The 27,237-nt window shown below is 40.8% G+C and overlaps 2 protein-coding genes and 1 long non-coding RNA gene across 6 annotated transcripts in view; all 3 read right to left on the bottom strand.

Annotated features, from left to right (window-relative positions):
- The window catches only part of si:dkey-237i9.1 (SEC14-like protein 1), a 35,504-nt gene extending 14,266 nt beyond the window's left edge, over positions 1-21,238 (bottom strand). The window contains exons 1-6 of one of the 4 annotated variants that reach the window (XM_040033389.1): positions 20,971-21,238; positions 19,250-19,333; positions 3,040-3,189; positions 2,675-2,806; positions 703-831; positions 9-273 (exon numbers count right to left, since the gene is read on the bottom strand). In XM_040033389.1, the coding sequence (XP_039889323.1) occupies positions 9-273; positions 703-831; positions 2,675-2,806; positions 3,040-3,189; positions 19,250-19,312 (739 nt within the window). In that variant the 5' untranslated portion in view covers positions 19,313-19,333; positions 20,971-21,238. The remainder of the gene's footprint in view (positions 1-8; positions 274-702; positions 832-2,674; positions 2,807-3,039; positions 3,190-19,249; positions 19,334-20,970) is intronic. The other 3 variants (XM_040033391.1, XM_040033390.1, XM_040033392.1) reach the window with 3 other exon arrangements.
- Positions 21,239-24,424: 3,186 nt separating this feature from the next.
- Positions 24,425-25,737, bottom strand: LOC120734553. Its single transcript, XR_005696033.1, has 2 exons — positions 24,925-25,737; positions 24,425-24,808 (listed from the first exon to the last, which is right to left on the bottom strand). It is a non-coding gene; the product is annotated as an uncharacterized LOC120734553 (long non-coding RNA).
- Positions 25,738-25,815: 78 nt separating this feature from the next.
- Positions 25,816-27,237, bottom strand: LOC120734545. Its single transcript, XM_040033385.1, has 3 exons — positions 27,129-27,237; positions 26,726-26,823; positions 25,816-26,609 (listed from the first exon to the last, which is right to left on the bottom strand). Exons 2-3 carry the CDS (start codon positions 26,821-26,823, stop codon positions 25,889-25,891), a joined length of 819 nt encoding a protein of 272 aa, XP_039889319.1. The 5' UTR covers positions 27,129-27,237; the 3' UTR covers positions 25,816-25,888.

Genomic DNA, 27,237 nt, shown 5'->3' with positions numbered 1-27,237 from the left:
GTACAGACCTTCTGGTGTCCCCGGCAGAATCTCTGCAAGGCTGTCGTTCTGAAGCAAGTTGCTGTCCTGCTTTGCATCCTGTGAGGGTCCATCCCTGGCATCTGCAGACAGTGGGACTGAATCGGCAGGCACGATTCCAAGCTCAGGTTGGTTCGTTGAGAGGCTGGTGGGGCTGGAGAGAGGCAGGGAATGAGAGGAGGGACTCCAGCGGGGCACATGAGTGATCCCCTCATCATCTAGCTCCTTTAGGTAGTATTCTATGATTTCTTTTCCCTGTTAGAAGGAAGGAAAACAAGTGTGAGAATACCGAAAAACATGATCTACATGTGTTTTTATTCAACCAAGAAAGGCCATGTAGCTTTTAGCATTTTCCAACTAAAGCGTCATTTTAAACTGAAGCATCAGCTAATGAAAACAGAAGGAAAAAATGAAAGGACTGTATTCTACATTGTTCATTAATGAAGGTGGATGACTCACTGGGTCCACAACAAAAGAGCCCTGTCCAGTCTAAAAGTTTACACAAGCTTATTTATGCAATTACAGTGTGAGATGGACTGAGTCATGTTCCAGAAACATCCAACCTCGTAGGACAGAGTGAGATCTGAATAATTCATAACGCAGTCGTCGTGTTGTTTAATGTTACTGTGCATCGGTACATTCACACATAAATGACGGGATGAAACAATAAGCACACACAAACACCTTTTTGATACTGCTGGCATACTGCTTCATAGCAATCTTTTCCACGGTGCTCTCAAAGCCGAAGAAGGACTTGATGTCCAGACTGGCGGTTTGCTCAAAACACGTCCAGTCTTCATTCTCCGGGTGGACCTGGACACACACACACACACACACACTTTATATTAAAGCTGTAAACAACACAGAACCGCATAACCATGTTACTATGGTAACCATACACCCAGCTTCATTACATGATGACGCACAAAGAAAGCAATTTTCACACAGAGCACTGTGAGTGGGAGTCTGTGTGTCAGTCTGTCCATGTTAAAATTAGCCAGCATTTCACACATGAACAGTCATGAAGCTTGAAATACACACATTTCCCTCAGTGCTGTGTGAAGGTCATCTTCGGCAATAGCAAAAATCATTCTACAATCATGCTCGGCAGCTGGAATTTATTTCTTTTTGAAGTTATGGCTTTTTGAAGTTATTAAAGTGAGTGGGAGAGAAACTCAACATTATTTTCTGTGGGTCAGGGACATAAAAAAAAAAAACATAAACATAAGCATAAACAAACTCATCAAATTCAGTGACTTGAATAATTTCATATTTGTCCGCTAGACTTTTATGCACAATCCTTAAAGTGTTGTTTTCAGGCCAAACTGCAGTAGTAAGGACTGGCTGGCCAGTATATAGCCCTCTACACTGCATATATTTTAAATCTATGATGGTTCTAGAAGGATTTGTTAGGATGACACTTGTGACAAAAAACATTTTTAAATGTATTTTAACAAAAATGTCATTTTGATTCAAGCTACAATATCAGTAAATAAAGAGTCACATGCTTCTAAAGCCATAATGATGGTAACGTGTTCACCCTTGACTACCAAAATATTTCATCTTTAGCCCGGTCCATTAGCTCAGTCTAACAGCACTGTCCATCCTGGTTACTGTTATCACAGCATGTTAAAGTACACAGTATAAGCCTCTGTTTGGCCTTAGACCTAAAATTAGCACTCCAGTTGGTTGGAGGCTAACTCGATGTGCTTGACCTCATTAACTCAGCACACATGCATTCATAAATAAGCTCATCTGGAGTCACAGTTTCGCATAGTGCAGAAAGAAAGTAAAGAGATGCTGGTTTCATTTCAGTATTTTGTGAGTAACCAAGCAGAATGCAGACGACTAAATAATTCACAAGGAAAGATGGGCCGAGACAAACAGAAGCAGGCTCGGTGGTAGTCCAATCATGGATGCAGGGAAGAGATTAAAGGAGGCACAAACATCAACATGGCTGTGCTGGTGGCAGCTTGCCATTCAGCAGGTGAACAACAGCGTTACAGAACATGTCAGTGTTTGCTCATTTGTCTGTATGCACAAGTCAGCCTAAATAGCCAAACGGGTTGAGCGTGTCACACTGCCAGGATCTGGGTTTTAGTTTGCCTCTGTAAAACCTGCCCCAGGAATACACACTTTCATGTTACAGCCTGCTTTGTATAATTTATACACACTTCTCCCACCTTAAAATGAATATGTTACTTTAAACCAGGAAATGGTCATGTAAATTGGTTGCAATGTACCTTGGCTGTACAGGACCAACAAAATAAGCGGACACAAGGTTCTGGTACACATGGATTAAAGAAACCTTGCAGTTATTTTTAGATCACTCTCTGGAAGCCCCATATTGATCACCTGTACAATCCTCAAACGTCTGTTTTCTGAACTAACTCAGTGTTTGTGGTAAGGATCAGTACTGGTCATGAAAGACATTTTCTTGAGCATTTTTCCAGCAGTTTCAGTGAAAGGGTTGAGTTTCTATGCCAGAAGTTAGCATGCTAGGTGCAGAGCAAAACCAGGAGAGTGGAGTCTACTTAAAGATAAAAACAGCAGCTGCACTGAAACAAGTGAGAAATGACTTTCATTAAAATTAGTGAGGGATTTTAACAGTTTGCTCTTTGCTTGAAATGTCTATTGCTGATAGTATGCTACATACCGAATAGCAGCATGTCTCGTGGACGACAACCCTGTTGGAGAAGGTCTCATTGTGGGACTCAATGTGCAGAGTCCTCTCCTTTCGGTTCAGCGAGTTTTTCTGGATGAAGTAGACATAGTCTACACCTGCAATCTGTAAACCGCAATAGAACTTGTATTATAAATGCAACTGGCATGAAACACAGACACTGAAAATAAAAGATAAAACTACCTTTGCAAAAATTAACACTAATACATTCTGTAAAAGAAAACAATCATGGCGAGTACGGAAATTTATTGTTCTCAAAACAATATTAAAAGTCATTAGTAAAGCATTAAAGCTATATTTATGATACTCAATTGCTGGAAATCTAAAGTACAACAAACCCTTTTGAGAAGGCGTGGGGCATCCACATCCAGGGCACAGCGGCGCTCAATCTTCTGGGTGGAACCATCCTCACTGGTCTCCTCGTTCACAACGTCACTCGCCACAAACATGGGGATGAGGTGACAAGTAGGGAAGCGGCGCTCATAAGCCTGAGAAAGAGAAGAGGAAATGCATAGCCTGTTAACGCCAGAGCTTTTAAGCTGGAAACACATTTTTAGATTTCCAAGGATGATTCCAGTCTGCTGACTCGTTAATTTTCAGAAGGGTTTTTCCTCTGTTGTTCTCCAAACTGACATCTAGACATGATTAGTCAACAGAAGCCTGACTTAAATAGAAAACCTGAAGGGCTTATCTCTTGCCTACAGCTTTGATATATTCATACGCCGGCACGTTTAGAGATTAAGGTTCGTTAGTCGACAGTGCCTGACATCTATTATAGGGCTCATGGTATATCAAAATCTGTTGAATATTTTTTATCTTAACTAGAAATATTTGACTGGCTTATAAACAGCAGTTTGGAAAGAGAACAGCACTAATGCTTGTTTCAAATTAAACAACTGAGGCTCAGGAAAACTTCAGCAACAATGGCACCAGCCAGTTTACATGAACTCTATTAGAAAACACTTCACGTATTCTAAAAGGGAGGAATTTAAATAGGTGGGATGGGTAGAGCAGAAGTGAGAGGCTAAATAAAGCTCCTTCAACTTTGTACACTTTCAAACTTCTTACTTGAGCTGAACCACAGTGGCATCAAAGCAAATGAAGCGCTTTTCAGTTGTTTTACAACAAAGGGTTGAACACACAATAGCAGTTTTTGTACTTGAACACAACACCGGCTCCATAATGCGTTTAGTCATAAATGCAAAACACAGGCAAATTCAGCTCTATTGCAGGGGCCGGCCAGCTGTTATACAACTGAGTCTGCTGGCACAAAGTGCAGGAACATTACTTCATTTTCTATCATCAACATTCATCCATCTTAGATATGATTACTGTGGTTGCGCAAGGAGCAAGTCCAAACAGACGACTGGAAAGGCAAGTCTAAAATAAAAACAGTGATCTTCCAGATAACTTGTGCTGGAGACAGTCCAAGTTTATCACAACATTGCACTAGCCTGAAACTCCCTTGTCACGTATCCTACTAACGTGATATTTCCTCTTTTGTACTGTCTGAAACTGGATCCTGAAATTTAATTCCCTAAAATATGAATGGGAGCATTTATCTATGACTCAAAGAGCGCACACACACACACACACACACACAATAAAAGGACACAAAGAAGGAAAGAAAGAACCAAAAACAAAGGGAAAGGGAAAACAATGTCGGGAATGTGGTGGTGCAATCCTATCCACAGCATGTTTACCGTTTCATAAAGACATGGCCCGTAGGTTTCAAAATATCCAAGCATAGAGTGAAATTCAAGTCCGTGGACAAACTTTACAAGATCAACTGGAAGATCAACTGCTGCTCACAAGACTTTTGAGGTTGGTGGAGTTGGATGTCAGCTGAATCTCTGACAAAAGGAGCTTTATTTTGTGGAGCAAAGGACAACCAGTAACCCTGAGGTCCTTTGAAAACCATAGAACAGCAAATTGGTGTGAAATAGGCTTTAAATTCAAGCTCACGTTTAACATTCTTAAAACATTGAGCCATTTGCTTTCGAAATTCACTATTAAAATATTTGTCTTTTCTATGTTTAAAAATATAAAAAATACAAAAGAGGAGGTTTTGAATGTTTAGTATGCCGAGTAACAGCAGTTTTGTGTTGGAGGAGGCAGTCAGTGGGGTTCAGGAGCTCCTGGCATTCCTGTGAGGAGCTGCCCACCGTGCACTGACTGCATGAATGCTGAGCTCTGTTTTTCAGCCCCAATGCTCTGGAACACTGGGGGTTTGGTTTTTGTCCTGCCGTCAGCACATCACTGACTGTAAATGTCAATTTCATCCCTTTAAAAAAGAAAAAGAAAAGAAAAGAAAAAAAAGAAAAGAAAAGAAATCATACGTCAACAAAGTCAACCACAAATGTCACGTCTTCACAAACAGCACTAGGTTTCATTCCAACGACAGGCTTAGATCCTGTATGGTTCAGATCATTCAGCAAACCATGAAGAGGAATAAGTTTTCTTCAGAGCCTTCACTTCATGCGGAAACAAACCAGCTTTTAACTGCTTTGTGTTCCCAAAATAGCCAGGCTGTTGTACTATTAAAAACAGGAAACAGAAGGGTCGTGATTCTAGGTTATTCCTGAAAACATTTTTTCTTTTTTCCTTCTGGGTAAATCGCAGCTTTTCAAACCTTGTTTTAACTCAAGGCTCACTGAGGGACATTCAGGCCTGGATACACCATCCCAAATTAAATCAGCACCTGGATATTGCATGTGAGCGCATAGACTGTGCAAAAAAAAAAAATAGTTCCAGCGTCCACGGCTAAAAAAGTAGAGTCAAAATAAAGAAGCAATCACTTTGGCTCCAAGACCGTATAGGCTGATAAGGAAAGACCCTCTCTTTGCGACTTCAATAAATACATCACTGATGAGTTGTTAATTTCGGGTCATGAAATGAATCATGAAGTTCGTTTTGTAAATTACAATTATTATTAGAATCAGAAGAAAGGATTATTCTGGTGTGCTTATTGGCAAATCACAAGTCATCAGTCAATGAGTGCACGGTGACTTCTGTCTCAGTCATATCCACCGTTCGCTCATCAAGTCCAGCTTCAAACACCAAGATGGCAATGCCAAATGTGAAGGTTTCAAAAACAGATAGGCCAGTGGTCTATTATGGCAACTATCTTTTCTACTGCCCATGTGTAAAAGCACTTCAGCTCGCCTAGCATAGAGCTCCATATCACACTTTCACATGGTCCAACAAAGGCTCCCGGACTCTTCAAGGTGGCCAATTTTCTCTCTGTAGAAATCCTCAAATTCTAAATACCTCCTTGGCTTGTTTGGCACCATGATAGCATCTTAGCTCAAGCTGATGGTTCTTGACTGCTAAAAGCATGAAACAACAGGGCTTCTTTTCTATTGGTTGTTAGCCATTTGCTGCACAGAAGAAAGTGATTCCACTAGTGTGAGTAAATTCACTTGTGTGTGCAGTTATGCATCGCAATAACAACAATAAAAATAATAACAATAACAACAATAATGTGTGGCTAACACAAAAAAAAGGAAAAAATAAAAAAATCACATACTTAAACAGAAAGCCAGTAATACACTGAATATTTTGGACACTGGTACAACTATAAATAATTAAAGATTTTACCATGACCAATGAGATGCAGGACTGAAAATAAAAACTTTAGGCAAAGGCCAAAACATCTTCTTCTAGAACCAGTGCCTGAGGTTATCAAACACTACAGCTTATCTCGGATGTGCCAACGCACCACAAGAGGATCGAAACCTTCCTTTAATGATGTAGCCATTCGTAACATGATGCATCATGTTACGAATGGCTCTCCACGCATGACTCAAATGACAGCTAAATGCACGTGTGTGCCAGCATGAAGTAAACATCCAGGCTATTTGGCATTTATCCTGATGATTACTCTGCTCTACATTAACCTACAATCGAAAGCTAACAAATAGTTTGGCTTCTGTTATTCCATCAAAGGGGACTGAAAAAGCTTTTCTATATATTTTTGCAACGCTGTTATAGCGGTGGACACTAATATTAAATATTGTTAAAGTTTTGGTTAAAGTAGTTTCAGTGTATCTACTTGTAATCCCCGACACAAAAGATTGGGCTTCTCTTGTCCAGTGTTCCGGTAAAAGATAAGAGGCTTTCCTAGATGTTTCAATTGAGTGTATAAAAACAATGTATAACCATCAACATGATGCGTGTTTTATTAAAACTGATACCTGCAGCACTTGAAATCCAAACCCAGAAGTTTTCTGTAAGAAAACAAACCAGCCGGAACAAGACAAACATTTTCCCGCCCTCGATTGAGTCACTGAAATAAAAAGCAGGCACTGATGACACATCAAGCCAAACATACATGGTAACCAAACTGCACCACTGTAAATATTCATTTGCCCTTTGCCAATACTCTTTCCTGGAACATAACAGAACAAAATATTTCCAAGTTTCCAGACTCCAGGTATTTTAAAGAACAGGTTTAAGGACACCCTCCTCCACCAGCTTCCACGGTTTAGAGAATCAGACATACCTCAAGTGGCCAAACCCTGAGTAATGGTTCCTGGAATTTGTTTGTTCTTTCCAGGAGTGAACGAGAGAAAATATATAACAATATACTGTTACTTACATCCTTCCTGCATACACAAAACAGTTTCTCCTTTGGAGAAAAACAGCAGTGTTGATTAAGGCGCGGGTCTGGAAAATAAAGCTAATCCTGCACAGGAAGGGAGATTCAGGAAGTTCCAAGAGTTCTGGGGAGTACACAATCAACTTTAAGACTACAAAGGACCACATAGTGCGTGTGTGTAATATAATACCAGGCAAGAAGTAGTAGTTCTGGCAGGTAGCCCAGCTATTATCTGGCCTTTAATGGTGGGATATAGAAAAAAAAGAAAAGACAAAAAAACCCTTAAATATAGCTGCAAATCCAATCCAAACAAATTCAGGGAAAAAGTCAAGTAGTTAACCACCTGACTAATCTGCCTTTGTTGTTGTCTTATTTCTTTTATTTGGCTCCAGTTCCTCAAACTATTTTATCTATTTGGCACATAAACATCAAGAAAAAAAAAAAATTCCCAAAATATCTTCAACAATCAAATTACAAGCGACTGTGCAGAAGCACTGAAGAGGTGTTTTGACATCTGACCCATTTTATGCCCAGTGTGCATAGTTTCGGATATACTGAAAATGAATAGCTAACTTAGCACATCTTTACCTAGCACTGACCTAGGTCGATCGGAGATGTAAGATTAAAACAATACTGCTAAACAGAATCATGTTATATCTTGTTACAGTATGTTGTTAGCGTCAGGAACAATTTAATAAATTCAAGCCTGAAAGTTTTGCAGCACATAAATCCTTTATTTTCTGCACAAACTGACTACTGCCTCTGACCGTTTAAGACCGTTCGGTTGCATTTACACCAGAGAGAGATTCGCTTTCTCCTCTTATCAGCAGTGAGATCTCTACCTACACAGATCTGCTGTTCAATCTGTGCGACACAGACTGTACATGCAGCAGGTGGATAGTGCCATGTTAAATCTCTCAACCCCCACACAATAAAAGCTGCTGAGTCTAACAACTTTTCTAGCAGAAACCACGCGTAAGTATCAAGGGTGGCAGAAAATGACCTAGTTTTGCTCTTAAGATTGGAAAAGAAACACGACTGGGAACATTTAGCGCAAAAACATCAGCGCTATCACTTTATCTGCCAGCGAAAGGTAAATTACAGATGATAGCAAGCAAGAGCTAATTTCCTGTTAAATGTTTTAGTGTATCGGATTTCATCAAGCTTTCAGGGCTTAGCGACCAGTTTTTGGTTGACACCGTTCTCTTTTAGCTGCCAGATTTTACATGGCTTAATCCCACTTCTTGGGTGTTCTGCGTCTTAGATAAAAATGGCACCTTGTCAATCCTGAGAGACACTAGGGTCAATCTGCTAAAGACTAAGTCGAAAATGCTTGGCCTGTGGGTCTCTGGGGACTAACACTAATCAGAGAACACTTCCAGTTTCCTCGGCAGTAGTGTCACATCTCTGGAGCTTATGAAAATGGTTGTGTAACAGAGACGACAGTCGCTCAAGGGTCAGACTCGGCTATTTTTTAATAGCTGTCTGGGAAAATGGGAACATTTTCGTTGAGGAGGTGGGGCGCGGTGGGGGGGCTGCATTATTAAGATTAAGATACTTGATTACGACAGATTAGAGACGATGTCAAAACAAACCAGCACACACAGCACAGCAAAGCTGACATACAGCAGCTAATCTGGCTGCGCTGCCTCAGAGGAAATTCACAAGAACCACTTTAATGTTTTATTCACAGGACCATTCAAGTGTACGCACAGTAAACTGTGGCTCTTTTCCTCTTCAGTTACAATGACTAACACAGTTTTTTCTTCTGTCATTTCTGTGTATTTAAGTCACGCTTATGAGGCCCACTCTCAAAAGGTTTCCTCTTAAAGACCCAATGCATGTTGCATAACAAACACCACCCTTGATGTAAGACAAACAAAACCTGGTTTTGTGTGAGGGCTGCTGGCACGGGTGTGACGTTGGTTAGCCTGTATTTGGTAGCAAAAATCATTAAGGGTTCCCTCCCACCACCTCAGGCTATCCGGGGTTTGACCCGTTATGGACGTCATTATATAGCGGTGGGCATCACATCCTAGCCCAGAACCGTGTTTTTTTACTTTTGTTTGACATCGCCCACCACATCCATATATATTTAAATTGGGGTGGTCATGTTACGTTTGCCGCTCCTTGTAAAGAGGATACCAAAAACCATTTGAATGAAAGCCATTAAGGATGCAGATGAGTGTTCCAGTTGTGGCTATTACTGGGCACTGACGAAATGCCAGTGCTGCCGAATGACAGATAACGTCATGTTCATTCATGAGACAAGTTTTCAATGAAACCCAAAACCTGCCCCTGAAAATAATGGCCCTGACGCACAAGACCTTGCCGACTTGCGTTTATATAATTTGAGGTGACTAGGTGACGGAGAATGAAGTAGGAAGAATGGAAAATGGAAACAGGGGAAAAAAGAAATCCTGATTTTACTTCAGAGAGTAAAGCTTAAGCTAAAACTAGGTCATTACCAAAGAGGAAAGTTACGAAAGAGGCAGCCTGAAAATTGTGGGTTTCTTCTTGCAAACTCAGACACAGGGGATGCTGGAAAAAAAATGTCAATGTTAAATATATTTTAAAAATATATTTAAAAATCATTTTCTCTGATAAATACTTTACATCCAACAAATCAGTGTGTATTAGGGATGCACAATAAAACCAAGGTGAGAATCTCTTTCATGTCTGCAATGTGATTGATGTTTCTAAATAAACTGAAAGATTTAAAACCAAAGTACAGGAAGCTCAGAAAGAAAGAAAGAAAGAAAGAAAGAGAAAGAAGATTATGATTAGTTATGATTGGAATTTAGAGTCTAAATTTCACTTTCACCTTAGAGATTTTATACCATTTTATCTAACATGTAAATTTGCTGAAAGGCATCACTTTCAAAATTTGATGTATGCAATAACAGAGTTTGTGGAAGCATTTTTGACTCTTACTTTAAAACCACAGGCATTTAGGTTTTAGTCTGGACTGGCACAAATTGAGACTAACGAAAACAATAACAGCCATGTTTGCTACTTGATGCGGTCTTATAACTCAACAGGTGCCTCTTTCTTGATCACGAGACAGCAATTCTATGCATGTGAGTAATAGCTTAGATGTACAGAAGATATGTCCAGTGTATATCAATGACATTCAAGTATTGGCATAGTTTGATTTAAAATATGCTAAGTACAAGTGCGGATTTAGCCAAAAACTATGACAGCCTAAAGAGAAGCACATTTTAAAGCTTTATTTAAAACTGTGACATCAGCTATTTCCATAGCACAGCCCAAGGAAATCAGACATTTAAATAAACAAAGCAATAGACTTGAACCCTAAATTAAGGAAAATACATGCATGAAAAGCACAGGGAAAAAAGATTTTTTTTAAATTATTATTTAGTAAAACTTTTTTTTAAAGGCCCAAACCAGTTTGGTGAAACAGAGCTTTCAGTGAGACTGGTTTAAATATGACTCACGTTACCCTTTGAATGCATATGTACAGATCGAGCATTTGAATAGTTTGTAAGAGGTCAAGTAAGTGAAAGCATTCTTGGAAACTTATCCTGCAGTTTCTTAACCTCCTCCATGAGTTCAGTCTCCGATGCTAGGCCAGCTAGTTTAACAGCTTTAAACCAGTAACCCTACAGGAATACTGTGCCTCCAGCCTTCAATGTATATCTCTGTGCTTACACAGTGCTAATACTGCAAATAATTTATATATACTAGATGCATTTTATTCTTCAATGGGAAAGATGAACGTGTAGGGCAATTGTGGCACTATACAAAGACGGTGATTATGATGAAGATTTTGTTTACCTTATTTTATTGCCAGGTTAAAAGTCTGAGCCTAGGTATAGTCTCATGAGGGGCAGGAGCAAGAACAAGCTGTTGACTGAAAACACAGCAGAGCCTTTGGTCCGTGCATGCCATACCACCCACTTCTCTCCTTGCAGTGATCTCACTGTGTGCATTGTAATGGCAGAACCGCCTGGAACTACCAACTCGGAGGGAGGAGGGGAAATCTGCCAAGTACACAGACCTTACATAAAGCGCCTAAATTTTTGCCGGCCTAAATAATATGCTAAACTGTATTGCCAGGGTGTGCATGCATGGCTTGTTAAATGCGTGCACGAGGGAAGAGGAACCAGCAGATGGCCATCTGTCTGTAATCAAAAACTCATCACAGTAAAAAAAATAAAAAAAATAAGAAAAGCTCAGCTATAGGCATATTTTGCTTGTGTAAGAATTACTGAGACACAAATCTGTCAAGTAAGCTTCAACACTGTCAACTCACAGAGATACAAAAAGTGCTGAAACAATTATGTGTCAAATTATAAAAACCCCTTACTAAGACTTTTTTGTGAAATGATAATACATTTCACAACAATGTATTCCGTGTTTGGGCTACACTGAACGTTACGAGTAGACTATAACTTATGTAAAAACAATAACAGTTACCCTGACCAAAGAAGAAATGATTTCCTACACCCATTTCTGCAGATTGCAATTAACTAAAGACGTTGACCTTAAGCAGTTTGGGTGAAGACGCATTAGGTGATCAGTGTGTTCAAGTCTGATTAAATTCAATGAGCATCATTTAATTGGAGGAGCAGCAATTGTTGCAAATTGTTGGACGGGTGGACAGATATAGGAAGATTACTGTTAGCCAAATTTGATACATCAACTTTTATTTGATGAGAAATTAAAAATTCTATTAAAATTGACTGGCCCTGCATTAAAAGTAAATGGTAAATGGAGTGCTTCTTATATAGCACTTTTCTGCTCTACCTGAGAACTCAAAGTGCTTAACACAACTTGTAAAAGAGGCCCTTTTTCTATGCTTAAGTGCTTTAACACTCCTATGGATGCATCAGAGAGCATCCTGGGATTAGCATCTTGGCCCAATGATATTTGGCAAACCAACTACTGATTAGTGGATGGCCTGATCTACCTCCTGAGTCAAAGATACCCCTATTATAATATGAAGCACACATTATTTTTAGAGGTCATTCCCCCCCCCCCCCAACACACACACACACACACACACATCAATTTACAAGCAGCTGACTCTGAAATGAAGAGTGAAAAGATGACGAAATCTGCCTCTACCTGTGCCAACATGCTCACCATCCAACTATTTGAAGTAGAAAGCACCGCATAAAGGCTTATGAGAAATCATTATTAAAACTGGGTTACGGGAAACTGAAGCTTTATTAACATCCCACTTTACAGTAAAAGAAAGAAGTGCTGGCACATTATATTTATTGCTGCCATTGCTCATTCTCCTATCATGGGTGAAAGATGCAAATTAACATTTTATTAGACAATTTCTGTAAATGCTGAAAAAACATCACTGATTTATTTTAGACATGGCTGAAATAACTGCAGTGCATGTTAAGAAAGCTAAAAGGCATTCACAGCAAGACTTCTTGGGCTATTTGTCTGTAATTTCACTGGGGGCGGGACTACTAAACATTAAAATTATGTAATTTGCAAGTGAGAAGGAGCTTTACCCAGTCCCTAAAATTATGAGGAAATATGGCAGTGAACACAAACATACTAAAAATGTTATAATAAACTGTACAAATACTCCTAATGTCACATCTCTGCCACACAAATCTGAGTCACAATTTCTTGCCATACTGCAGGATGACTGCATTTTAAACAGGCAAAAGGGTCATTGTATAAGAGTATGACTGAGCGCGTTCATCTGGCAAAGGAGAGCAGGGTGGGGGAGGGAAGCTACAGGGGCAGCATCTCGACCTTGCAGCAGGAAAGAGGGTGAATGAGTGTCTTGATGATCAGTGAATGAAATCAGCGGCAGAGTTTTCTCATTGGCTCACACGGTCACATGGTGGTGCCTGATGGTCCTCGATTAATGCCGTTTGAAGCGGCACACCGGACGATAAGAGTCTCTGCCCAACGCAGGCCATAACTCTTCACTGTTTCTGGCAAACATCATCTAGTCGAGTAACTGAATTACACACTGCAGGAGTGGATGAAATACTGAATCAGAAGCGCAATGCTGGGAAAAGCTAATGATAAAGCATTTTTAAATAGCTCAATAATCAAACATTTCACTAGAGCAGGCTAAATTCTGTTCTGATGCATCTCCCTTGAGATACTGTCTAAATTGTCGGCATGAATGAATTAACTGCGCTCTCGTTTTCAACAGAAATATGTCATGTGAGAAAAAAAGAAAGAAAGAAAACGGGTGAATTAATAAAATGACCCAATTCCTCTGTTCAACTATGACATAAAAGAAGGGCTTTTGTTATACAAGTAGATTCCTTTACATGCGAGACCATTAAGTGATACAAGCCACAGTCAATCCTATGGCTCAAACAGGGATTAAAACAATAGACTAAAGATCAGGATGCTTCTGCAAAAAAGAAGTGGGGTGAAAAATCCTTTAACCACAACTGGTCGTAAATGGGTCAGAGCATGGTAGGATAGGACACCACCCTGGCAGAGCTGCCCTGCAACGAGCCAGGCTAGTCAGAGAGAAGGGGGACAGTAGGATGAGCCAAGTTTAGAAACACTGGCGAGGAGGCAAACACTCACTAAACAGTGTGTTGGCAAGTCTGGAAAAACGTGTTAGGAATGACCTACATCCAGACTGTGAGAGGAAGCACAAGATGCTCAAAGGATAAATCACCTGTTTGCAGGGAATTAAAAGCTATAACATTTAATTAACAACGCCTGCTTTGTTCGCACTCTGCAGCACTCTTATCTCAAACATGTGAGTTTGGTGGTGTTATGTAACCATCAGTGGACACACGTACATCCTTGAATAAAACGTTTTTATTTCCAATTTGCATAACGGAAGAAGAGACTGACTGAATTATTTCCTGCATTGAATTTGAAAGCTCATCTCATGTGCCCTGTTGGCAAAGGTTTCATGAACCAGTTTTTGAGAAAGGCCCTAAAAAAAAAATAAAAATAAAAATAAAAACAGTAAAAGGAGAGACGGTGAGAAGGAGGAAAGCAAAAATATGGGACACCAAAAGGGAAGAGAATATGTATTCGACAAAATCCCCAAGTGTGCATTAAAAAATAAATAACATCGCACCACTCGTGTGTGTGAAGGTTCTCAGTCATCCAGGTCATCACAGTCTACGGTCCTTAGATCGCACCGCTCAGCACGTGAGAGGGGGTACTCATTTCATAAGTAGGTTTCTGTTTAAATGTCATGTGTGTCACACTGCTGGCTCTAACCCGTATATAACTAACACCAAAGAGATAGATAAACAGCACTTTCGGGCATACACGAAGGGCCTCATTAAGGAGCATTAGATACCAGCTTCACACAACAAACACCAGGTTCCGGTGTACCTTTGTGTTGTGTGTACCAGTGAAGTAAGTGTGCGATACATGCTTTCACTCTCCAACCTCAACCTTCGACTCTAACAGTGTTCGTCCCACAGAGAGAGACAAGCAAAAAAACAAAAACTGAAATTCAGAGAATCGGCCGTCACGCTGCTGTAGCCCTAGGTGACTGTATTTGTAGGTCAAGTTCAGTTTAGTAAGTAGTTAACACCATCCGGGCCCCTCATTTTTCTCTTCAGTCTCTTCCCCCCTTCTTCTTGTGGCATCCTTTAAGACCCGCAAGTTTAGTTTACCCTGCTACCTCTCGTCCTTTGTATCATCTGTTTACAAAACTTTCTGTAATGCATTTATGCCACATTTTGACAATTGTAAAATGTCTTGTTCATATTCTGATCATCTTTAAAACAATCCAATTTCATTCTGAAGCTCACCGTGAAAACATTAGTTATCTAAAGTACACTGTATCTTTTTGGTGCTCTAACTAATAAGGAGAGTTAAGTCACTAAGAAGCACGTTTCCCCCGTCGTTGCTGCCAGTAATTCCAGTAGGTATTGTACCAACATGGAACATCCTGTTTTTTCTCCACAGAAACTCTGCTGGGATTGGAGAACAAGACCAGAGCACTTTGTCTTTGTGGATTAGCCACAGACACATATGTTTCCATGGAGCAGGTCAGGCTAACGAAGGGCTTTCATTGGTTTAATACCCTCTCTCCCTCTGTAGCATGAGTATTAATCTGGGAGCTGAGGGACTTCAGGAATAGTTATTGTCCTTTAAGCTCAACTATAACAGCACAGACTTAGTGGATAATAACTACTCCAGGGTCAGCCAAATTTTTATTTCTCCTGTGGCTGTTGAAGTCATTCTTCATCTGTGGATGTGTTCTAGAAACAACCCTCCCCGCAGGCATAAAACAGCAGCAAGGGGTGTATTGCGTTGCGTTGTGTTTTTGACATTCCACTGTGACTCCCTGAGGATAAACTGGAGGCTCTGAGACTGGACTGGTGCGATAACAGCAGCAACAACTATATTTCCTGTTATTGAGATGTGGACAGAGAAACAAGGGATTGCTGGGGTCAAGGGAAATTAAAAAAAAAAAAAAAAAAAAAAATGCTGATATATTTCCTTACTTCAGTAATAGAGAAACAGACCAACTTTGTGGAGAGATAAGAAGGTTATCAAGGTCAATACTAATGCACATCAATGTTTGCGTACTTTTAGACAGCTCAAACAAACCCAGTAGGCAATTGCTGATACAAAGCCACCAACTGAGCTGTGCTTTCCAACGGACAAGAGGTTTTTTTGATTGAGTTACCTAAAAAAAGAAGTTAATTATGTTTTATTAGGATGCATACTGAACATTTCTCACCAGTGACTCACAATTTCTTAAAAATCAGGGAGGAGAATAAAGCTGAAGCTTTTGTTACTTGCCATGTGTAGTTCTGACAAGTTTATTTGGATAATCGTTGGCAATTACACTGCAATGTGCTTCACAGCGCCAACAAAACAAATCAAAACAGGTATAACACCACTCTACGATACACAATATTCCCTTAACAGTTACTTTCAAATGACTGATTTAAAGTCAGATTTGAACAACAACAAGCAGAGTTGGGCATGACTGGACATTTAAGGTCAACTGCATTGCATTCCAGCTCCAAAGGAGCTGCAGGAGCTAACACGTGCAATAACAGAGACACTGCAACACAAGTCACCAACACTGGGAATACTGAGAATCCATGTTCAGAAGAAGGCGCAGTAAATGCTGCAGAACAAAAACAGCTAAAGGGCATCTGTGACTCGAGCCTGATTTATGCAACAGCACAATGAAGCCACAGCAGTGTTAGATAGATCTTGGAAACTCTCTGATAGCACCTGTCAGTGAGCCGAGTGGCTTCTCAGGGTTAAGAGAAGAGAGGCGGTATTTCATCTTGACAAAAAAAATGCAGCGTGTGGCTTTCAGAGGAGAACATGGAGCCTTAGTTTTTAGCTCAGTAAAAGGGTTTTTCAAAGCACTAACAGTACCCAAACAACAGACTCAAGTGGACAGAAAGCACCAAATTCCTCAAAGCTAAGTGTCAAATCCCCTACCAGACCAGAAGAATAAGCCATTACTGGCAAATTTTTCAGAAGCCTCTGGCAAAAGGAACCATAAGAACGAATAGCACGGTCAATACAGGGAAATGAACAGATCTTAGTTATTTGGACATACCCTGCATAATTCCATGTAAAGCATGGGTGTAAAACTCATTGTAATCTGCGTGCCACAGAAATCCCAATTTGATTTTGAGTGGGCCACACACTACATCCATTGCATAATAACCAATAAAAAGCCCTCTAAGCTGATTCTCTTTCTGTAAATATGTTTAGGTACACACAGATAACCCTAACATTTCTTTAGCTTTACAAACTTGATGAGCAGTCTGACATATCTCAAGTTAAATATGTCCCAGTTTTTCCACACTGCAAAAAATACAACTGTATGCAAGCAAATAAAAATCTGTTAGAATGGCTCCCACACTTTGTTTGACACCACGGATGTAAACCAAAAATGAAAGCAGCCCTCACACAAAGAACCTGGTCTGTGTTGGTACAGTGCATCAGAAGTAGACATCGGTGTTCATGTTGGCTTCCCACAAGCCCAGGATGTTCTTATTGCTGCATAACTGTACTGCTGTGGTGACAGACCTACTACTATAGCGGAAGTGAGAGGAGAGGTTTCACTGGGTTGAGAAAAGAGAAAAAAAAAAAAAAAAAAAAAAAAAAAAAAAAGAGCCACCAAGGGTTGTGACGCACCATTAAGTCTGCTCTGCAGTGTCTGCAAAAACACTCACTGCAGAGAAAAGTCACAGGGAGGGGAAGAGACTCCAAATGCAAACTCAGCTTCAAACTGACTGCAATGTCCATTTTACCCCAGCAATAATTCAAATTACCAACACCGTATTGTGCATGAGTCATAATGTCACACAATACAAAATTAAAAGCTAAAGAGGTCCGCCGTCTGTTGCTGGCCTAGTTTAAAAACATCAAGGGGTTACTCCATTAGTTTTGTCCCATCTTCAAAAAGCACACGGGGTGGATTATCTGGGGCTTACAAATTACATACAAGTCAGTTTCACTATTATTACCGTTTCCCCCCTTTGGCTGCGTGTGTACAACCAGGTGTGGGTACGGGCCATCTATTTATAGCCATCTCTTTGCCTGCTGCTCAGTCCAGCCTGTGCTAAGGAGATTTAGTGTTCCTGCATCCTGGTTCTTGTCCGTGTCGAAAGCTGATTTCCATTTAAAGAAAACTGCACCTGCAGCACAACACAGTGCTGAAGGGAGGTGAAACTACAAACCAACTTCATGCAGGAATTTAAATAGATAATTAAGAAAAAAGTACATGTTGCTGACGTTATCAGCACAGTAGAGCTGTTTGTCTAAAACTGGTGGTTGTATAATCAGAGCGAGTGCCTGCAAACGTGTACTGATACCACATTACTGACAAGCAGCAGCTGAGGTCAAAGCACTGCTGAGCAAAGCATCCATTGGGCTTGTTTTTACAGAGCAGTTTGCCTCATTCTTTTCTCCGTGTAAAAGCAAAACAGGTCTCACTTAAATGACAGACCATTGCTATGACAAGTGAATCTGATTCATGTTACAGACCCAGAGTTGTCATGACACCACAGCAGGAAAAGACATTACACCACAGGGGTTTAGTCAGTTCTGTTTTCCTGTGAACAAACTCTTACATCAACCATCTCCTGCCCCTGCAGCTCTCCAGCAAGGAGAGATTAGTGAATATGTGAGACAGGCTAAATGCCAAAAAAGGGTAACAGAACAAGTCCAAATTTGAGGGATGGAGAACACAAATGGCACTAGGAACACTTCTAAGACACCCATTTAGAAAAGCGCAAAAAGAAGAGAGGAACAAGCAAATCCATTCTGTGCACTTGACACAGGTACTCGTGGCTGACAGTGTACAAAAAAAAAAAAAACACACTAAAAGCAAAGCAGGGCAGTGAATTTTTTATGCTGCAAGCAGACTACCGGCACAAAGACTGGTGGGACTTTCAGTTTGCCATAAAAACACAGTCTTGTTGTACATTCAGCTACCAACAAGTGTGCACAGTGGTTCTACATCTTACTGAACAAATGAACAGATCTTAAACCACAAGATGACAAGCCACATGAGGCAGTCAGCTGTTTCGGGGGGCTGCATGGCCCATGAGTGTGAGTGTTCCTTGCATGGGTTTGACCTCCTAATTATCTACCAAATCTAAAGCTGAGTGGGAGGCATCATTTAGTGCCTTTTATCTGTCTCTTCACAGGATTACTTTGAAACGACCAAGCCTACGTCTGTAAAAACCTTGCAGAGAGGTCTACAAACCTTCCAAACAGGCTATTGAGGATGTTCTCTTCTAGCTACGCTACAGTTTATCGTTGCAGTTAATCATTGGCTTCTTAAAGACCGTAACACACAAAACAGACTGCATGCATTTTCAATCTCTGAGCTACTCACATGCAAGGTGCATAATTCAGTGACTAACTCCAAACCTTTGAAGCAACCACCTGCGTACATTGCATAACTGCATCTATTGCATACAAAATACATGTGGACAGGTGGTAGAGCGAGTAAAGATAAAAACACTTACCGCCATCACCAGCTCAAAGGGATGCTTGTACACCCGCACAGGTGACTGGTATTTCTGCACCATGATTGGGATTATGCCAACGATCTGAACAGAAGAACATAAGATCAAAATCAATCAGCAGTGATTACAGACATTTGGGGAAGAAATCTAAGAAGCGGGGCTGTATCTGAGTCATTATTTAGAATAACCACTTGCTAAGTGCTAAAATTACAGCATTATAGCTGCATCTGGTCCTTCAGCGAGAGGCTTGATGTGCAATTAGGATGAGCTGTGTTTTGGCTGACTGATGGCGTGATGCATTTCTTACTACTTTATCACATAAGCAGTGCTGCTGCAATGGCTTATCACTGCAAACTACAGGAGTATAACTATGCTAACATCAGCTGCAGAAGCTTGGGTCAAAGCTGCACATGACAGCACTCTAACAGGGTTTTCCCTACCCATCAAAAATGTTTGTGCACAACAGAGAAGCTTTGGGGTTCCAAAGGAAAATCACCAAGATGGATAAAAATATATTTTAGTCCAGTTCAGTTTTAATACAGGAAAAAAAAATTCTGTCCATTTAAATACAAAACAGCAAGGTAAGGTAAACAACTAGAGCAGTGGTGCATCAAATATGCAGCCCAGGGTATTTCCACTTCTTTGAACTGTAACTTATAGCTGTGACATGAGGAAAACCTGAGATTTCTCCCACTGTCTAAAAAAATTGCTTAAAATTTTTTTTTTTTTAAAAAGGATTTAACAAGTACTAACTAATGATATCTGGCATTTGTTTTTCTGGGGAGTAGGGTAAGAGGTCTTTCACGTGGGATTATAGTTGCAGTTTGTTTTTGTTTTTTTTAAAGTTTGAATCTGACCCAGGAGTTCTGTTGTGTTATTTGTCAGGCCCATTTGAGACCCACAAACTGGGTGTGACACTCCTGACTTAGAGCACTAACACAGAGAGAACAGCATGAGAGTCAATTTAAATTAAAAAGTACAGATCAGTCCTTGGATTTCATGTGTTTTTGCTCAGCGTGTTGCTACATGTCTGTAACTCCTGCTATGCTTTGATGGGTACCGGTATATGTCTGCAAGGAGGGGTGTGAGCCGATGTCCCTGCACTACTTAATAAAGGGATCAGGGCGGACAGACTAATAATAACCAGTCTAGGTCACACAGGATACATACTGCTACAGTATCCCTTTGCTAAACACCACATGTCTTGACGATTGCTACTGCAGTACATAATTACCGTCATGCTTCAGGATCTGTTGGCAACTTCAAAGACACAAACAAGACAATTACTTCAGAACGTGCTAATTAGGAGACTTCAGTGACCGATATGCCCGTTAAGTTTAGTACCCAACCATCTTTACTGATCGCTTCCCACTGATTTTAAGCAGCCTCTTCTCACGGTTTACTCGTTTTTGTTTTTTGTTCTAGCTTGTTTTGGTCTTCTGCTTAAAGGAACTATTTGTAACGTCACAGTTTTAACTAATCCAAAACTGACTTTTTTGTCCTCAATTTTCAACACTGTTAAAAAATATTAAACAAACATTTTTTAAAGAAAAAAAAAGATGGGGATTTTGGTACTGACTCATAGTGGTTAACAGCATTTGAAACGACGGCTTGCTAGCTGCCACACAAACAGCGCTCGCTGAGACTAGCCGCGTAACTACCGCTAACTTTATAAATCGATATTATATTATCTTGACACACATCAAATTAACGGATCTTACCTGTGATTTAGAAAGGTAAAGAAATGTTGTTCACAGGTTGATTCTTGTCAGTGGTCGTTTCTTCTGTGAGGGCTATCCGACGGAACTCATGCCATTTCCCTCTTCGGCTCTACACTTCTCCGACTCCAGCGGCTAACAGCAGTTAGCTTTGTTATGCTAGCTGGCCATTAAGCCGGAATATTTATCAAACCCTTTGGCGAGTCCTCCTCAGAGCCTCACAGCGACGAGCATCCCAAGATCAACAAACTGAATATCCCTTATAGCTCGCTGTTAAATCACGCCTATAAGTAGACGGTGTTTGGACACAGGAGACGGTCTCCCTCCCTCCCTCACTGTCATGCCTGTGGTACCGTCGCTCCTCCCCGTTTTCTAAGCTCAGTTTTTTTCCACCTCTTTCATAAAACCCGCAGCGTGCCCGACCTCTTCTGTTCAAGTGAAGGACACACAGCAGAGGACAGTCAGTATTATCATTGCAATTCTGAAAACATTAAATAAAAAAAATAAAAAATAAATGCTTCTCTGCTTTTACGTTTTACATTTTAGCTCTAAATATTGGGAGTTTTACGGTACAGCAGGTGAAACGAGCTGTGTTAATCTGACGGATGACGCTGCGCTGGTTGCATAAGCTGTAAATGCCCCTTATGGGCTGTGTGTGCACTGTAGTTCATGTTCTCTGCAATAAAATGATAATTCAGTTGACATGAGGACGTTTTTATTATTATTCTGACTTGATTCTTAATTTAAAGTTTACGTAGATCGGGGTGATTAAAGAATTTTCCAAAGTGTTTGTGTGGGGGGTAGAGGGGCACAAGAAATTTGAATATTTGATCATTCACTGACATAGAAAACATATGCAGGTGACAGGTAAAGGGCCTGGTTTGCTCTAACTGCCTATGTGGCTCTCACTCTGCCATAGAGGTCGATATATATATAAGTATGAATGATTATTAGGAGGATGTAAAGAAAGAGAGGACAAAAAGGAGGAACTTATGTGCCAAAAAGGGGGCTACCACCTTATCTGTCCAGATTAGTGGTGTTTCTGTTATGAGTTAGATCATGTTAATTTGTGAGTGCAAACAGTGTCCATACGTATTTTAAGTGGCTTATATAGCTTAAATTTTAGAGTTTTTGAGTTTAATTACTTTTACTTAGTTGTCTACACTTTCTGGCCTCATCCTGAGAAGTTTACCCTACAAAGAAAAGTTGTTTGGTGCTGGTCTGGTGCTGGTCTCTTACAGCTGCTTTACGTGTGTAGTACTAACAGCATTGTGTAATACTAACACAAAGACGTAAGATCAGGCACTGTGTCAGCGACGCTGCAAAATAATGTTGTGAATACATTACAGTTATTTTCCAAAAAGTCACTTTTCACCAGCCCAGCACCAAAGTTATTTCTATTCACCTGAGCCAACTCAGGTGAATAGAAATGAATACATCTGAGGGACAGCTCAGGTTGAGCGGTTTGAAAAAAAAAGTACGAGAGGTACATTTCAGATCATTTGGACATATGTTAAATATGGAACTGCTAGGAAATAATAAAAGAGGAAGACAGAGAAGATTCATGGATGCTATGAAGGAGGACATGCAGAAAGTTGATGGGACAGAGGAGGATGCAAGGGATGGGGTGAGATTGAGGTCACCTCTAAAGGGAGCAGGTGGAAGAAGAAGAACTCAATTAGTTGTTTAACACATTAGTTAATGAAGATAAAATTAAGTCAAGTCAAATCAAGTGGCTATGTAGTCATTTTAGCCATGTACAGTGGTACAGTACACAGTGAAACAAGACAGCGTTCCTCCAAGACAATGGTGCTACATATAATAGACAGTCCACACAGAATTACATGAAGTGCAAGTGTTCAAACATTGAACGATAGAGACACACAACAGTGCAGACACAACAGTGCAGACACAACAGTGCAGCAGAAAAGTGCAACAATGGGTTGTGCAAAAAGTACTTGAAGTAATGGGATGTGTGTGTGTGTGTGTGTGTGTGTGTGTGTGTGTTCATGCAGATACGTTTTTGAGCCAGTGACATGAATGAAGGTATGTGTGTTTGTGTCAGTCCAGAACCTGAGTGTTCATGTGTCTGACAGTTTGGGGGAAGGAACTGTTTCACAGTTTGGCATCGAGGGCCTGAATGCTCTGGTACCTTTTGCCAGAAGCCAGCAGGATGAAGAGTGTGTGTGAGGGGTGTGTGCGGTCCTCCACAATGGCGGCTTTGTGGATGGAGCGGGTGTCAGTGATAGAGGGAAGAGAGGTGAGAAGGGGTTAATGGGAGATGGGCTTTTCTCAGCTTTTGCAGGAAGTAGAGGCGCTGTTGGGCTTTCGAAGCTATTGAGCTGGTTTTGGGGGACCAGGACAGGTTCTCTGCTTTGGTGTTCTGTGAACACCAAGGAATTTGGCGCTCTCAATGAGCTCCACAGAGGATCCAACGATGTTAAGTGGACAGTGATATCTCTGTGCTCTCCTGAAGTCAACAATCATCTCTTTTGTTCTGTCCACATTCACAGACAGGTTGTTGACTCTACACCAGTCCATTAGCTGTTGCACCTCCTCTCTGTATGCTGACTCGTCTTTCTTGCTGATGAGACACAGCACAGTCATGTCATCAGCAGACTTGATGATGTGGTTCAAACTGTGCATTGCTGCACAGTCGTGAGTCAGCAGAGTGAACAGCAGTGGGCTGAGCACATAGCCCTGAAGGGCTCCAGTGCTCAGTGTTGTGGTGTTGGAGATGCTGTTACTGATCCAGACTGTCTGAGGTCTCTCCGTCAGAAAGTCCAGGATCCAGTTGCAGAGGGCGGCGTGCAGGACCAGCAGGCTCAGTTTTCCAATCAGGTGCTGAGAAATGATCGTGTTGAACGCTAAACTGAAATCTATGAACAGCATTTGTACATATGTGTCTTTATTGTCCAGGTGGGTGAGGCCAGATGTAGGTTGGTGGTAATGGCATCCTCTGTTGACCGGTTGGGGCGATAGTCAGTGGAGTGGCAGCAGAGTCTTACTGTGCCTCGTGACGAGCCTCTCGAAGCACTTCATCATGATGGGTGTGAGTGCAGCGGGACGGTAGTCACCAAGGTAGGACACAGAGGACTTCTTTGGCACAGGAGCAATGATGGTGGCCTTGAGGCAGATTGGGAAGACAGCAGTACTCAGGGAGTATAACACTGTCACTAGTTTATGAGTAGTAGAAATGCAAATAATCATGTCTTTGTCTGCAAAATAGAGTATATAAAGAGTTACAGGACTCTCTCCCAGACCACAGCAGGAGCTACACACACTGGCTCATACTCATAATACAAGTCAGAGCTTTACATTAAAAATGTTAAGTGTGTTTTCAAAATTGGAGTTTATAGTTGGTTTGGTTGGCAGTTCATGTTTTGCCTTAGCTAAAATGACATATTTATACTTCCAATAGCATTAACATACTACAGGTCATGAAGAAGACCTCTGTCATTTTCATTGTCAGTGGGCTAAAGAACTTAATTAAAACATTCTAACAGAAATGTAAATGCTGTACTTTGATTCTTTTGATAAACTATGTAACTTGGATGGATGCGATGCTGGCGTGACCACAGTGCACACGTGTGATGTTGCTCACAGTGGTCCTGTCACAGTGCGGGGAAAGTAGGACCCAAATGCAGGACTTTCTGAATGGAGATGGTGCGTTTATTTACAATGAAAAGAAACTATAAAACAGTGCCAACAATCCACAGCGTCTGTGTTCTCTGAGCGCTCGTTCTTAATCCCCGTGACGTGATCCGTGGTAAGTGTTTGGTCCTCCTCGGTGCCTTTGTACAACAGTGTGCTGCTCCCGCCACACGTTTCCACAATCCACCTGGAAACGAGAGCGTCCACAGCGAGTACCGTCCCATCCACCGGCCGACAAAAACACTTTAACCATTCCAACAGGAGAAGTTCAGCGACCACAGTAACTAGAGCAGGAGCACTGACCATGTTCCTAGTTTAACAATCCTGCGCTGGCTGCCTCTCCGATCCTCTCTTGAGTAGTGTTTCCTTGACGATCCACAACAGGTGGCTGATTGCACCAGGTGTGTCTGGCTCAAAGGCTGAAGACTCTCCAGGACTGGTATGGCAGCAAAACTCACACACCGCCATGATACACACACACACCCAAACACAGAGACAGGGAAACAAGGGACCAGGAGCAGATCACACCAACAACAACAATAAACAATCCACATAGTCAGATAGAAATTATAATACTCATTAAACCCAAGAACAATGCATGAGCCCTGACCCAGGCCCATCAGGTCCATCGACTGCTCAGGGAGTTTGTGTGTTTGCTCAGACACATGAAAAGTTAGAGGGAACATTGTCTGCAGGAAGAGGTGTATTAGACATTCTTATTATCAGAACTGCTGTCTGAGCTCTGTCATACCATCATCTTCATCACAGCTTTGGCACGTGTCCCTGGAGTTTGGAAGATCCTGAGGTATTCCTCTCTGACACCCTTCAGTGGCAGTTACATAAAGTACATTATATCTTATTGGCATAAATATTGTTCATAATGGGTTGATTTTTATTTTCAAATTAAGAAAAATTGTTGAAAAATGTCCAATTCTTCCCTATTTCCTCCAAGACAAGTGACCCAATCTTGATGAAACTTTAACTAAACAATGCCTAGGCCACTGTGGGTTATACGCAAATATTTTTATATAAATTCCTCAATCATGTACTATTGACAGTTCAGCTGAGCACCAAAGACAATGTCATAGTATAGGATGGAATGTCAGATCACAATGGTGTCTCCAATGATCATAATACATTGTAACTAGTATGTGTGTGTAGGTTTCTATATAAAAGAAAATGGGGTAGTCCAAACTCGTTTGCACAATACTGCTATAACTGTTGATTATATTTACTTGTTAATTTACAACAAAAAGATATTGTGAAATTAACAGCATCCAGACTTGGTGAAGAATTCTCCTGGTAGGTTAATCAATGCTGAAGGGACAAATGTTTCTGAATACTTAGGGAGCTCTGGAGTTGGAGTTGGACTCAGATTATCCGTGCACAATGAATTCTCTAAGGAACAGTCACTTATTTGTGGGATTTCTGCATCTTCCTCCTCCTCCACATCTAGACAGCAGGTCTGCTTACAGTTAGAGTCTGAGCATGTCATGCTGTCAGATGCCTTGTCTGTGATTTTTCTGCTGATATTCAAGATGCATTCAAAACTCTCAGTCACGTTATACACCATTTGTATAATGCTCATACCTGTCACTGAGTCATGAGTTTTCGGGGTAGGAGCTGGCCCTGTGATACGAGCCAGCGACGTGTTGACTCTTTTAGTAATTTCTGCTGAAAACAGCTTTACTAATATATCCGAGTTGTGGGACTTACCTTGTGCCGTGGACAGGGCTTCACCAAAACAGTGATGAAGGGTGTTTCTGAAGCTGGCTTGAATATTATTTTCTGTTACTCTGCAGCAGCTGCACCCATCCTGCAAACTTACCTTATCTCCACATGCATGATTGTGCCCCTTGGCAAGAACCTGAGGTTCTACAACCTCCAGGACCAAGGCGCTAATTTCTTCTATAATCGCATGGCACATGTTGGACAACAGAATGACAACTTTTGATCCAGGGTCACCATCGGCTAAAGACGCCCACTGACTAAAAGATTTAAAAAAAGAATAGTTGAGAAAACAAACATTTAACCAGAGTATATGTGTGTATTAGTGATCATTTTTGCTGCTTGTAAGCTTGATGGCTTTAAATGTGTGACTTACTCCTCTGAAACATCTTTCACATAGGGGGTGATGATTTGTCCAAGATTTTCCAGGGTCAGAAGAGGCAATTTCAAATGCCTGCAATCCAATTCCAACATCTAGAAAGAAAAGGCAGTCAGGTTTTTAGGAATCTTTGACACAATAACAAAATGTTCTGCAATGGGATTTTAAAATCGTCACTGTTAAATGCTTTGCACTACAGTTCACTAATGAAATCCAACAACTGATAAGACAAAAATATATGTGTGATATGTCACACTAACAATAAACAGTATATTAAACAATTTGACATTTTATATAGCAATGTACTGAAGCTTATTTGATCAGGAATAAAAGTAATTTATCCAAAAATGCTAAATGCTCAACTTTGTTTTGTTTCCTTCGTTTTGTTTTGTTTTTTTACCTTATCCGGTTGGAGCAAGGAAATGATTTCCACAGATTTCCTTCTGTTCACTTCACTAAATTCTGTCCTGTCTTTACCGTTTAGCGCAATTGCAAACTGCACGTTTTTC

This window comes from Simochromis diagramma, unplaced genomic scaffold (assembly GCF_900408965.1).
Source record: "Simochromis diagramma unplaced genomic scaffold, fSimDia1.1 OVJJ01000571.1, whole genome shotgun sequence".
NCBI classification, from domain to species: domain Eukaryota; kingdom Metazoa; phylum Chordata; class Actinopteri; order Cichliformes; family Cichlidae; genus Simochromis; species Simochromis diagramma.
This window is presented reverse-complemented; position numbering and strand designations above follow the sequence as displayed.